Source organism: Sinohyriopsis cumingii, chromosome 4, assembly GCF_028554795.1.
Source record: "Sinohyriopsis cumingii isolate HCF-2022 chromosome 4, ASM2855479v2, whole genome shotgun sequence".
In the NCBI taxonomy this organism is placed as follows: Eukaryota; Metazoa; Mollusca; class Bivalvia; order Unionida; family Unionidae; genus Sinohyriopsis; species Sinohyriopsis cumingii.
This window is the reverse complement of record NC_142964.1, coordinates 23,256,868-23,270,800: the sequence shown is the minus strand read 5'-3', so window position 1 is coordinate 23,270,800 and position 13,933 is coordinate 23,256,868. Positions and strand designations below refer to the sequence as shown.

At 33.2% G+C, this 13,933-nt stretch overlaps 1 protein-coding gene across 3 annotated transcripts in view; it reads right to left on the bottom strand.

The window, feature by feature from the left end:
• Positions 1-13,933, bottom strand: part of LOC149800811 (ATP-binding cassette sub-family C member 4-like) — a 174,220-nt gene that overhangs the window by 101,880 nt on the left and 58,407 nt on the right. For all 3 annotated transcript variants that reach the window (XR_016420565.1, XM_089954806.1, XM_089954807.1), the window contains 2 exons: positions 7,783-7,986; positions 707-766 (listed from right to left, as the gene is read on the bottom strand). Coding sequence is in view for 2 of the 3 variants with exons in the window: in XM_089954806.1 (XP_089810932.1) it covers positions 707-766; positions 7,783-7,986 (264 nt within the window). In the remaining variant the exon portion in view is untranslated. The remainder of the gene's footprint in view (positions 1-706; positions 767-7,782; positions 7,987-13,933) is intronic.

The window sequence follows — 13,933 nt, the reverse complement described above, 5'->3', positions numbered from 1 at the left end:
TAAAATTCTGTCAAGTTGGTCCAATTCGGTCAAGTCTGGTCAAATTTGATGAAATAAGATGTCAGAGAAGATGTTACAAGGTTCTTGTATTTTTAGTGAAGGTGATATCTGATGGCACACTGGCATTATTTGTATAAATTTCAAAGGCAATTTCATCTGAATGGACTTTATGCAAGGAATATGTAAAATCTGGTCAAATTCTGTTCAGCAGTTGGAGTTGTTGAATGGTTATTCTATCTGAAGTAATGGTGGCCACATCAGATGGTGGATTGGCATCATTTGCATAAACCTGAATATTCCTTAGGCTACAATCTTTTCTGCACATCTGATTATGTGGCTTTGCTCCAGCGGCTTTTATTGGTGGAATGTCAAGACTTAGTACTTTGGGACATTGCAGTCTTTGAATGTTGTCAACCCTAATGACCCTTCCATGACAGGATAAAGAAGTACAATATAAATTCCTCAAATAAAGGACAAGCACAATACATATATGGCATATTCATACCTTTAAAAGAAATCATTAGAACAGCTGTTATTTACATACAGAAGTAAAATTCTAGAGATCATGATCATTTAAGGGAAAGAAAAAGGAATTCACTCTTTAATAAATGAGACTCTTCAGATCAAAATTTTTCCATCCTTCATTGCCAATAAGGCAGATTGAAATAACAATATGTAAATACAAAGACAAAGAAATAAAACACACCTTTATGACTTGTAATGAAATGCTTTTTAGTCCAAATGAAGTAAGGCGTGAATCTTCACCCTGCAAAAAATACAAGATACTTCAGTTTACATTGTAATTCACCTGGAAATGATTTATTTCCTCTTTCATTCAAAGATGTATTTCTGATTCCAAGAACAAACACAATTTAGGAGGGGAGGGTTGAATTATCTTTGTTTATCTACAGGTATGAAAGGCAAATTCAAGCCACATATTCTTCATTTTCATTCAGATTACTGATGTACCATTACATGTATATGTAATATGTATAAGGATATAAAATTTTCTGTTAGTATTTCATCTAATAGATGACAAGAAAACCTTTATCAACTTTTGACGAACATATCTTCTCTCTCATTTGCTTCATGTTCATTTGTGGAGCTTCAGTGATATTTGGTTGTTACATAGTGTGAAGGTAAGTGTTTGAGTTGTTTGTCACAAAGAAGTGCTTTGGTTTGATTGGAAGTGATGAGTAATATTAATCATTAGTTAGGAATAGTTTTTACATCTGAATACATTTCATTCATTGTCTTTATTTTTGTTGGTAGAGTGCCTCTGCAAATAAATGTTCTTGTGAATTGTCACAATCATCTTTGCATTACCTATTAGAATGAGTAATCCCCCTTGCCGGTAAATTCTGTTCCCAATATTAATATTCTGATCCTTACCTGGGGCTATCTGTTCAGAGTTACACCCCTTAGGTTTAGGTGACAAAGATTAACCAAGTTAAAGTGTGTTAAGAACTACATACCTAAATGGGCAAAATGTTGAGGTTTAAGGTCCAATTTCTCCAAATTAATTATCCTGAAAATGGTTATGATGCAGTCCAATGTCTTGGTAAATGCGCAATGTCTTAGACTGGGGATAAATGGAATAGCATGGAATCGGTATAATACCCAATGATATGCGAAAGTATGTGTGATGCAGTATGAATCAGTATAGTAAAGTACACATCTGATAAATTGAGAATGATCATGTATTCTTTACACCATAACCAGGGCTGTTCCATTTAAACACACATAGTACCAAGGGAAGGCAGTTTTTAAAAAATATATGCCAGGCTACTTTGATTTCACAGAGTTACATATAAAATGATAATAAATTTCTAAATTGCATATATGAGTGAGTACCCCACTTCAAAAGTGTCTTCCCTGGGTCCCATGTATGTTTTAATGAAACAGCCCTTACAGAGAGATGGACCTTCCAATCTTCACTTTGCTTATAGACAGATGGATCTTCCAATCTCCCTCTTGAATTTTGGGCCAGAAAGAAATTGACTGTGCCTTCTAAGTCTATCATAGATCTCAATTTGCCACTGAATTTTGTAACCAGAAAGATTCTGGAGGAGAAACCATGGAAATGCCTACTTATCCATTGCCCATTTCATGTACAACAATCACATTCATGCAATTGCTTAGGAGTACCATCATGACAAGGATCAACAAAAGTGAAGGAGGCCAGATGAATGAATGTAACAAATTATATGACTTCTTATTAAAGGCTGATAATTTCATAATGTTGAATAAAATGGTTATTATCTTCAGGATCTTTTATTGTACCTTCAACAGATTTTGGCATCTTTACACTCTACATATACCATATATACACACTTATAAGTCCAGTCAAAGTGCAAACAACAAATATCCAGACCTGCCTTAGCATAGTGCACTTGCAGATCAGGGTCAATCTTGTTTGCTCTACTGGTTACACCTAATACACTGCACAGACCCAGATGTGGGGCTGTGCAGTTTGCAGTTGGACTTGTCTGATAAGCAAATATAGTATTATCTTGCTGTATTTTATACTTTAAGTTATTCGGAAGTGCTTATCTTCCTAAAGTTTATGTGAAATTCTTCACCTGTACACTTTGGAGACTTTACTTTAATTGGCACCATACAGTCGTTATTGTATTGAAGTGCAACTAAAACTAATACATACCAAGCTTCCTTATATACCTGCATTTGCAAGACATGACCGCCAGTTCAAAGGTTTTGAATGACACATATTCTAAGCTGCTGGATCTTTGGTCATAGGATATCCCAAATATCATTACATCATTTGGTCATATGATATCCCAGATATCATTACATCACTTGGTCATAGGATGTCTCAAATATCATCACATCATTTGGTTACAGGATATCTAAATTATCATTACATATTTGGTCAAAGGATATACCAAATATCATTACATCATTTGGTCAATAGAGAGCCCAAATATCATCACATCATTTGGTCAAAGGATAACCCAAATATCACTACATCATTTGGTCAAAGGTTATCCCAAATATCATTACATCATTTGGTCAATAGAGAGCCCAAATATCATCACATCATTAGGTCAAAGGTTATCCCGAATATCATTACATCATTTAGTCAAAGGATTTCCCAGATATCATTACATCATTTGGTAATTGGATATCCCAAATATCATTACATCATTTGGTCAAAGGATATCCAAATTATCATTACATATTTGGTCATAGGATATCCAAATTAGTATTATACCATTTGGTCAAAGGATATCCAAATTATCATCACAATGTGACCCCAGTATAATACGGTAGTTGGGAGCCATAGAACCTGACCGTGTTATAGACTGAACCATGTTATAAGCAACCAGGTCAGTTAGCTGAAGAAAATTATGCATGTACCCAAAAAAAAAATTGTGGGGAGGGGTGTAGGTAATAAATGCGGACGGTAAAATATGTGCCTCATCGGCACAGTTAACATCTTAAATTGATGCATATTAAATGAGAAATACACCTGTAGCAAAAACAGAGAAGACATATAATAGTTTACTTTATTTAGAGAACCACGAATTGGTACATACACATGAATACTGTTATTATATACATGTCTAATGTATAGCAGGAATAGAATCAACACTGTGTACTCACCCACGAACCTCATCATATACATTGAATCCACAATACAAGTGATTCCATCGAAAATATGCACACACAGAGAGCTTTAAAATATTCAATAATTTTGTCACAGGTCATATTGGTCTGAATTCAGTGGAAAAATATAGCACAATCACGTAATGAATGACGAAGCACGTTTACTTTTCAGTATGTCCCAAGTCAGTAAATGTTTGTGTTTTAAGCCGCCATTGGTAGCGTTCATAAGCATAAACTTTTTCCCTACAAAAAGAAAACTTTCACGGTACAGTTAACGTGTTCCAGTCACGTTGGAAAATGCAAAATCCATCAGATTCCATCACTTTTATTTAAGCTTGGTACTGACTTCCTTTGAAGAAAAGTTCTTTGCTGTTATTGAAAGATTGTAGTCGGCTTTCTTTGATGAAGGGTGCATGCGTTATTGAAGTCACAGCTAAAGGACAGCTTTGGAGAACCAAACAAATGCCCATTTCTTATTGCGGCGGCAACATCAAATAATTGTATTACATGATTGAGACTGATTTTTTTTCCATTTGCTGATTATGTTTTCATAACAATCGGTGCTTCAAAGGTAATGCTTCCTTTGAAATTTCAGCAAACCATTTTATCTGGGTACATTTTTAAAAGTGAACTGGCCGTCATTTGGACTATTCTAGTTACTGTCCCTCCGTGTCTATTGAATAAACCAATAAGTAAGATGTAGTTGTTGTTGGTTTGGGGTTTTTTTGGTCTTTTTTTTTACATTTGTGGTAGCAATGTTATGCTACCTTCCACACATGAGTCTGAAAATTAACGGGTCAACAGACAATAGAGACGCAGGTGTTCTGGTTGGATGACAGGGATTATTACAGAAAATGTGAGTGTTCTGAAGAATTTAATTCTGAGTGAAAAGAAGAGGAATTTTACTTACCATCCACATACAAACGTCAGTCTTTGTAAATATATTAATTACTAGCGAGCGGCCGAAAAGACAGATTACGAGATAATACCTTGTCTGGTTGATCTCTATTACCAGAAATGTCAACAACAAAAAAGCGGATATTTCACAACATACAGTACTCTTGCTGGATGTCATGATAAGCGGATTATAATATAACAATGCACTGTTTAGATGGTTTGCCAATATGGATAAAGAATTTGTTTATGTGACAATAGGTAAATTTCAGTGCATTTTATATCCAGTTGCGGCTTCCTTTCATGGGGCCCCTGAATTTCTGCACTCCAAACCAATGGTTGTATATTAAAGTTTAAACAGCCAACAACTCCGCCAATTTAAACAAAATCGTCACATGGTATGTTTTGCCGTCAATAAGGAAAAATAATCCAAGTTTGCGACATTGGCGAAGACCTACACGATCCCAGAATAAACTTTTTATGTGTTATTTTTTGTACTTTTAAGAAGAAAAAAACTACTTTTTCGTGTACAAGAAAAGTACATACAAAATTTCAGAAGCAATGCCACGATCACCTTTTATTATTCATATGCGATCTCTTCCCCAAAATGACAATAAAGTTTTTACGTTTTTTCGTAATTTTAAGAAAGAATTTTTTTTGTACAAGAAAAATACATGTATATGACATTTTGGGAGCCACACCACAGCCGTGTTATATCCGAATTCGTTTTGTAACGGAGCACGCTTTAGTGGGGTCACACTGTATATATTTGGTCAAAGGATATCCAAATTATCATTACATATTTGGTCAAAGGATATCCCAAATATCATTACATATTTGGTCCAATGAAATCCCAAATATCATAACATATTTGGTCAAGGATATCCCAAATATAATTACATTTTTTGGTCAAAGGATATCCCAAATATCATTACATCATTTGGTCAAAGGATATCGAAATTATCATTACATATTTGGTCAAAGGATATCCCAAATATCATTACATCATTTGGTCAAAGGATATCCCAAATTATCATTACATATTTGGTCAAAGGATATCCAAATTATTATTACAAATTTGGTCATAGGATATCCAAATTAGTATTACACCATTTGGTCAAAGGATATCCAAATTATCATTACATATTTGGTCAAAGAATATCCCAAACATCGTTACATATTTGGTCAAATGATATCCCAGATATCATTACATATTTGGTCAAGGATATCCCAAATATTATATTTTTTGGTCAAATGATATCCCAAATATCATTACATCTTTTGGTCTTTGGATATCCCAAATATCATTACATATATGGTCACAGGATATCAAAAATATCATTACATATTTGGTTAAAGGATATCCCAAAATATCATTACATCAAACTGTCTATGATTTTTTGCTGTATAGTTTACAGAATATTGTCAGACTGTCAATAATGGTGCTGCAGACTAACCTTAATTCAAAAGAAAGACTATCTAGTTTACACATTGTTTCTTTGTCAGGCAATCCATAGAGTTGTCAGCTGTCTGAGAACTTTTCTAGTCAGCTAGTTGGTTATAAGTGTTCAAAGGGCAACATAATCTGTAACATTTTAAAGAATGGCTTCTCAGTAAGATGTCTGTCTGTTTTTCTTAAGTTTTTGGGGGTCTGGTAGGCTTACATATGCCTAGATGAGACACGAGTACCAGTCCTAGTTTTACTGGGAGGTTTACATATGCCTAGATGAGACATGAGTACCAGTCTCAGTTTTACTGGGAGGCTTACATATGCCTAGATGAGACATGAGTACCAGTCCTAGTTTTACTGGGAGGTTTACATATGCCTAGATGAGACACGAGTTACTGTACCAGTCCTAGTTTTACTGGGAGGCTTACATATGCCTAGATGAGACATAAGTACCAGTCCTAGTTTTACAGCATGAGAGAACACTACTCACCATGTCAAAGCATAAGCTTAATACGGATGACAGTTGTAAATCTAGACAATTTACTGTAGGCAAGAGATTTGCCACACATTACCACAAAGCAACATGCTGATAGATTTATATTTTATATCAATAGTAAATATGTACTTAGGATTTTAAAAAAAATTCTGAAACTACTGCAAAGCTGTGTGTAAAGGCAGTCACAAGAAACGGACAGAAATGGAGTATTTGTCACATCAGAGTGACTTCCCAGCCAAGGGAGTACAGTGTATATGACTTATTCAGGCATATATACATTTTAGATTCCTGGACCAAGTGAATTTGAATGAATTCAATATGTCTGAGCTTTTTATTTTTTTCAACATGCCACTGTTTGCTAATGAGCACATGGACAATGATCACTCAATGCCGTCAGTCATCAGTGTTAATGAAGTAATGAGAGGGGGACTGTGAAGTAAATTGTATACAACAATTACAGTATACTGTCAGGAGATGATTTACTAAAAGTTAACAGTTTGAATGAATGCCTGAATGCAACTGATGTAAAAAAAAAACTGACATGTACTTCCTGTGTCAAGCAACGAGTCAGTGCAGATTTTCACACCATAATTTAATCAAACCAAAACTGTGGTACAGGCTAAGCGCAGACACTCTTGATGAACATACGAGAATAAATCTTGTTTGTGTTGATATAACAGACTCTGGTCCAATGCCAGCATTTAGACTCTAGTCCAATGCCACAGAATCTGGACCAATGCCAGCATTTAGACTCTGGTTTAATGCCATAGACCCTGGTCAAATGTCAACATTTAGGCAGTGAAAGTGAAATTGAAACAGACATTTATATCAACAAAGAGAAATGTTTTTACCTTAAAGGATGAGCTTTAACTGAATAGATTTACAATTATAGTACAAATCTAGCAATGATTGGATTACTGACAGGAATACTGTGTACATACATTTTGTTTACCATTTTTTTTTTAATTGTGTGGACATCCAAAGCAAATCATTGGTATAAACTTAAATTTGCTGCTACCACCTGATGAGACATATGGAGGGGTCAAAACATTTTTCTTTTAATAAATATATATAACAAATAGCAGATTCATGTTCGTCTCTGAGGTCCATCAAAATGTCTGGTTAAACTGAGAAAAACGTAAGGATCAGAGGTATGTAAATATATACATACTTTGTCTAGCATGCAAGACAAAGGCAGAAAGCATTCCTATTTATTTAACATGCACAAAAGAAATTACAGAGTAAAATGCATTTAATAACTCTGTTCTTTTGATGAAGTCATTATGTGTAAAAAAAACCTGGCATGAAATCTTACCAGCTGCATAAGTGCTATTCCAGCCTCATCATTCTGCTTGCTTTCTACAGGCTTGTTGTTCTGATGATGGCTATCCCAAAATGCTGTCATATTCTTCACTTCCACAGCTACATTTGAATCAGATTCTGAGATTCGGACAGGCCCTCTATCCTCTTTGTTCCTGGTTCCATCCACTGTGTGCATATCATCAAGCAACAGTACTCTCTACAAGAGAAATCTTTAGATAAGGCATTATGTGTAATACTGACAACCTCAAACATCAGAATTCTCTAGCAGAGAAATCTTGAGATAAGACATCTGTGTAATACCAACAATCTCAAGCATCAGAATTCTCAAGCAGAGAAATCTCCAGATATGACATCTGTGTAATATTGACAATCTCAAGCATCAGAATTCTCTACAGTGAAATCTTGAGATAGGACATCTGTGTAATACTGACAATCTCAAGCATCTGAATTATCTAGCAAAGAAATCTCCAGATAAGACATCTGTGTAATACTGACAATCTCAAACATCAGAATTCTCAAGCAGAGAAATCTCCAGACAAGACATCTGTGTAATACTGACAATCTCAAGCATCAGAATTCTCTAGCAGTGAAATCTTAAGATAGGACATCGGTGTAATATTGACAATCTCAAGCATCAGAATTCTCTATCAGAAAAATCATTAGATAAGACACTGTATACTTGAATAACAAGCTTTGCCAAAACACCACTGACCCATAGTCAGTATGTATTAAAATTCAAACATGTGACATATTTATGAAATGATGTTAAATTTGGAAACATCTTCAAATTTAATAATGTTATGATTAACAACTCTGCTAACAAAAAACAACAAAAAGATGTTGAAAAAAAAGACAAACTTGTTAATTTTCTTATTTGTTTTCAGTAAGATATTCATCATACTAGTACAATGTTTGCTTATTCATATAAATACACTGACATAATATAATTTTAATAAAGTACACATTTCGAATGAAATCTATGTAGTCTCCATTACAGCTCTCAACATTTAATTCAAAAACACATGGCAAAAATCAACCTAGGTCAAGATATCATCCCCTGCATATGAAGCATGCTACATTAAGTAGAACAAGGACTAATACCAGTTTCTAATCATAGCTATATTAAGTAGAACAAGGACTAATACCCAGACTTTCTAATCATATCTACATTAAGTAGAACAAGGACTAATACCCAGACTTTCTAATCATATCTACATTAAGTAGAACAAGGATAATACCCATAGATTATAATATATCTATATTAAGTAGAACAAGGACTAATATCCAAAGTTTCTAATCATAGCTACATTAAGTAGAACAAGGACTAATACCCAGACTTTCTAATCATATCTATATTAAGTAGAACAAGGACTAATACCCAGAGTTTCTAATCATAGCTACATTAAGTCGAACAAGGACTAATAGCCATACATTCTAATCATATCTACACTAAGTAGAACAAGGACTAATATCCAGAGTTTCTAATCATAGCTACATTAAGTAGAACAAGGACTAATACCCAGAATTTCTAATCATATCTATATTAAGTAGAACAAGGACTAATATCCAGAGTTTCTAATCATAGCTACATTAAGTAGAACAAGGACTAATACCCAGACTTTCTAATCATATCTACATTAAGTAGAACAAGGACTAATACCCATACATTCTAATCATATCTACATTAAGTAGAACAAGGACTAATACCCATAGATTCTAATCATATCTATATTAAGTAGAACAAGGACAAATACCCAGACTTTCTAATCATATCCATATTAAGTAGAACAAGGACTAATACCCAGACTTTCTAATCATAGCTACATTAAGTAGAACAAGGACTAATACCCATATATTCTAATCATATCTACATTAAGTAGAACAAGGACTAATATCCAGAGTTTCAAATCATATCTACATTAATTAGAACAAGGACTAATACCCAGACTTTCTAATCATATCCATATTAAGTAGAACAAGGACTAATACCAAGAGTTTCCAATCATATCTATATTAAGTAGAACAAGGACTAATACCCAGACTTTCCAATCATATCTACATTAAGTAGAACAAGGACTAGTACCCAGACTTTCCAATCATTATCTACATTAAGTAGAACAAGGAGTAATACCCAGACTTTCCAATAATAGCTACATTAGGTAGAACAAGGATTAATATCTAGAGTTTCTAATCATAGCTATATTAAGTAGAACAAGGACTAATACCCAGAGTTTCTAATCATGTCTACATTAAGCAGAACAAGGACTAATACCCATAGATTCTAATCATATCTATATTAAGTAGAACAACGAATAATATCCAGAGTTTCTAATCATATCCACATTAAGTAGAACAAGGACTAATACCCAGACTTTCTAATCACAGCTACATTAAGTAGAACAAGGACTAATACCCATACATTCTAATCATATCTACATTAAGTAGAACAAGGACTAATATCCAGAGTTTCTAATCATAGCTACATTAAGTAGAACAAGGACTAATACCCAGAGTTTCTAATCATATCTATATTAAGTAGAACAAGGACTAATATCCAGAGTTTCTAATTAAATCTACATTAAGTAGAACAAGGACTAATACTCAGACTTTCCAATCATATCTATATTAAGTAGAACAAGGACTAATACCAAGAGTTTCCAATCATATCTATATTAAGTAGAACAAGGACTAATACCCAGACTTTCCAATCATATCTATATTAAGTAGAACAAGGACTAATACCCAGAGTTTCCAATCATATCTATATTAAGTAGAACAAGGACTAATACCCAGACTTTCCAATCATATCTATATTAAGTAGAACAAGGACTAATATCCAGAGTTTCTAATCATATCTACATTAAGTAGAACAAGGACTAATACCCAGACTTTCCAATCATATCTATATTAAGTAGAACAAGGACTAGTACCCAGACTTTCCAATCATTATCTACATTAAGTAGAACAAGGAGTAATACCCAGACTTTCCAATAATAGCTACATTAGGTAGAACAAGGATTAATATCTAGAGTTTCTAATCATATCTATATTAAGTAGAACAAGGACTAATACCCAGACTTTCTAATCATATCTACATTAAGTAGAACAAGGACTAATATCCAGAGTTTCTAATCTCAGCTACATTAAGTAGAACAAGGACTAATACCCATACATTCTAATCATATCTACATTAAGTAGAACAAGGACTAATACCCAGACTTTCTAATCATAGCTACATTAAGTAGAACAAGTATTAATACCCAGACTTTCTAATCATAGCTACATTAAGCAGAACAAAGACTAATACTAAGAGTTTCTAATCATAGCTATATTAAGTAGAACAAGGACTAATACCAAGAGTTTCTAATCATAGCTACATTAAGTAGAACAAGGACTAATATCCAGAGTTTCTAATCAGAGCTACATTAAGTAGAACAAGGACTAATACCCAGACTTTCTAATCATAGCTACATTAAGTAGAACAAGTACTAATACCCAGACTTTCTAATCATAGCTACGTTACGTAGAACAAGGACTAATACCAAGACTTTCTAATCATATCTATATTAAGTAGAACAAGGACTAATACCATACATTCTAATCATATCTACATTAAGTAGAACAAGGACTAATATCCAGAGTTTCTAATCATATCTATATTAAGTAGAACAAGGACTAATATCCAGACTTTCCAATCATATCTATATTAAGTAGAACAAGGACTAATATCCAGAGTTTCTAATCATATCTATATTAAGTAGAACAAGGACTAATATCCAGACTTTCCGATCATTATTTACATTAAGTAGAACAAGGTGTAATACCCAGACTTTCCAATAATAGCTACATTAGGTAGAACAAGGACTAATATCCAGAGTTTCTAATCATATCTATATTAAGTAGAACAAGGACTAATACCCAGACTTTCCAATCATATCTACATGAAGTAGAACAAGGACTAATACCAAGAGTTTCCAATCATATTCACATTAAGTAGAACAAGGACTAATATCCAGAGTTTCTAATCATAGCTACATTAAGTAGAACAAGGTGTAATACCCAGACTTTCCAATCATATCTATATTAAGTAGAACAAGGACTAATACCAAGAGTTTCCAATCATATCTATATTAAGTAGAACAAGGACTAATACCCAGACTTTCCAATCATATCTATATTAAGTAGAACAAGGACTAATACCAAGAGTTTCCAATCATATCTATATTAAGTAGAACAAGGACTAATACCCAGACTTTCTAATCATAGCTACATTAAGTAGAACAAGTACTAATACCCAGACTTTCTAATCATAGCTACGTTACGTAGAACAAGGACTAATACCAAGACTTTCTAATCATATCTATATTAAGTAGAACAAGGACTAATACCATACATTCTAATCATATCTACATTAAGTAGAACAAGGACTAATATCCAGAGTTTCTAATCATATCTGTATTAAGTAGAACAAGGCCTAATACCCAGAGTTTCTAATCATATCTACATTAAGTAGAACAAGGACTAATATCCAGAGTTTCTAATCATAGCTATATTAAGTAGAACAAGGACTAATACCCAGAGTTTCTAATCATATCTACATTAAGTAGAACAAGGACTAATATCCAGAGTTTCTAATCATAGCTATATTAAGTAGAACAAGGACTAATACCCAGAGTTTCTAATCATATCTACATTAAGTAGAACAAGGGCTAATACCCAGACTTTCCAATCATATCTATATTAAGTAGAACAAGGACTAATATCCAGAGTTTCTAATCATAGCTATATTAAGTAGAACAAGGACTAATATCCAGACTTTCCGATCATTATCTACATTAAGTAGAACAAGGTGTAATACAAAGAGTTTCTAATCATATCTATATTAAGTAGAACAAGGACTAATATCCAGAGTTTCTAATCATAGCTATATTAAGTAGAACAAGGACTAATACCCAGAGTTTCTAATCATAGCTATATTAAGTAGAACAAGGACTAATACCCAGAGTTTCTAATCATATCTACATTAAGTAGAACAAGGACTAATACCCAGACTTTCTAATCATAGCTACATTAAGTAGAACAAGGACTAATACCCAGACTTTCCAATCATATCTATATTAAGTAGAACAAGGACTAATATCCAGAGTTTCTAATCATATCTATATTAAGTAGAACAAGGACTAATACCCAGACTTTCCAATCATATCTATATTAAGTAGAACAAGGACTAATATCCAGAGTTTCTAATCATATCTATATTAAGTAGAACAAGGTGTAATACCCAGACTTTCCAATAATAGCTACATTAGGTAGAACAAGGACTAATATCCAGAGTTTCTAATCATAGCTATATTAAGTAGAACAAGGACTAATACCCAGAGTTTCTAATCATATCTACATTAAGTAGAACAAGGACTAATATCCAGCGTTTCTAATCATAGCTATATTAAGTAGAACAAGGACTAATACCCAGAGTTTCTAATCATGTCTACATTAAGCAGAACAAGGACTAATACCCATAAATTCTAATCATATCTATATTAAGTAGAACAACGAATAATATCCAGAGTTTCTAATCATATCCACATTAAGTAGAACAAGGACTAATACCCAGACTTTCTAATCACAGCTACATTAAGTAGAACAAGGACTAATACCCATACATTCTAATCATATCTACATTAAGTAGAACAAGGACTAATATCCAGAGTTTCTAATCATAGCTACATTAAGTAGAACAAGGACTAATACCCAGAGTTTCTAATCATATCTATATTAAGTAGAACAAGGACTAATATCCAGAGTTTCTAATGATATCTACATTAAGTAGAACAAGGACTAATACCCAGACTTTCCAATCATATCTATATTAAGTAGAACAAGGACTAATATCCAGAGTTTCTAATCATATCTACATTAAGTAGAACAAGGACTAATACCCAGACTTTCTAATCATATCTATATTAAGTAGAACAAGGACTAATACCCATACATTCTAATCATATCTACATTAAGTAGAACAAGGACTAATATCCAGAGTTTCTAATCTCAGCTACATTAAGTAGAACAAGGACTAATACCCATACATTCTAATCATATCTACATTAAGTAGAACAAGGACTAATACCCAGACTTTCTAATCA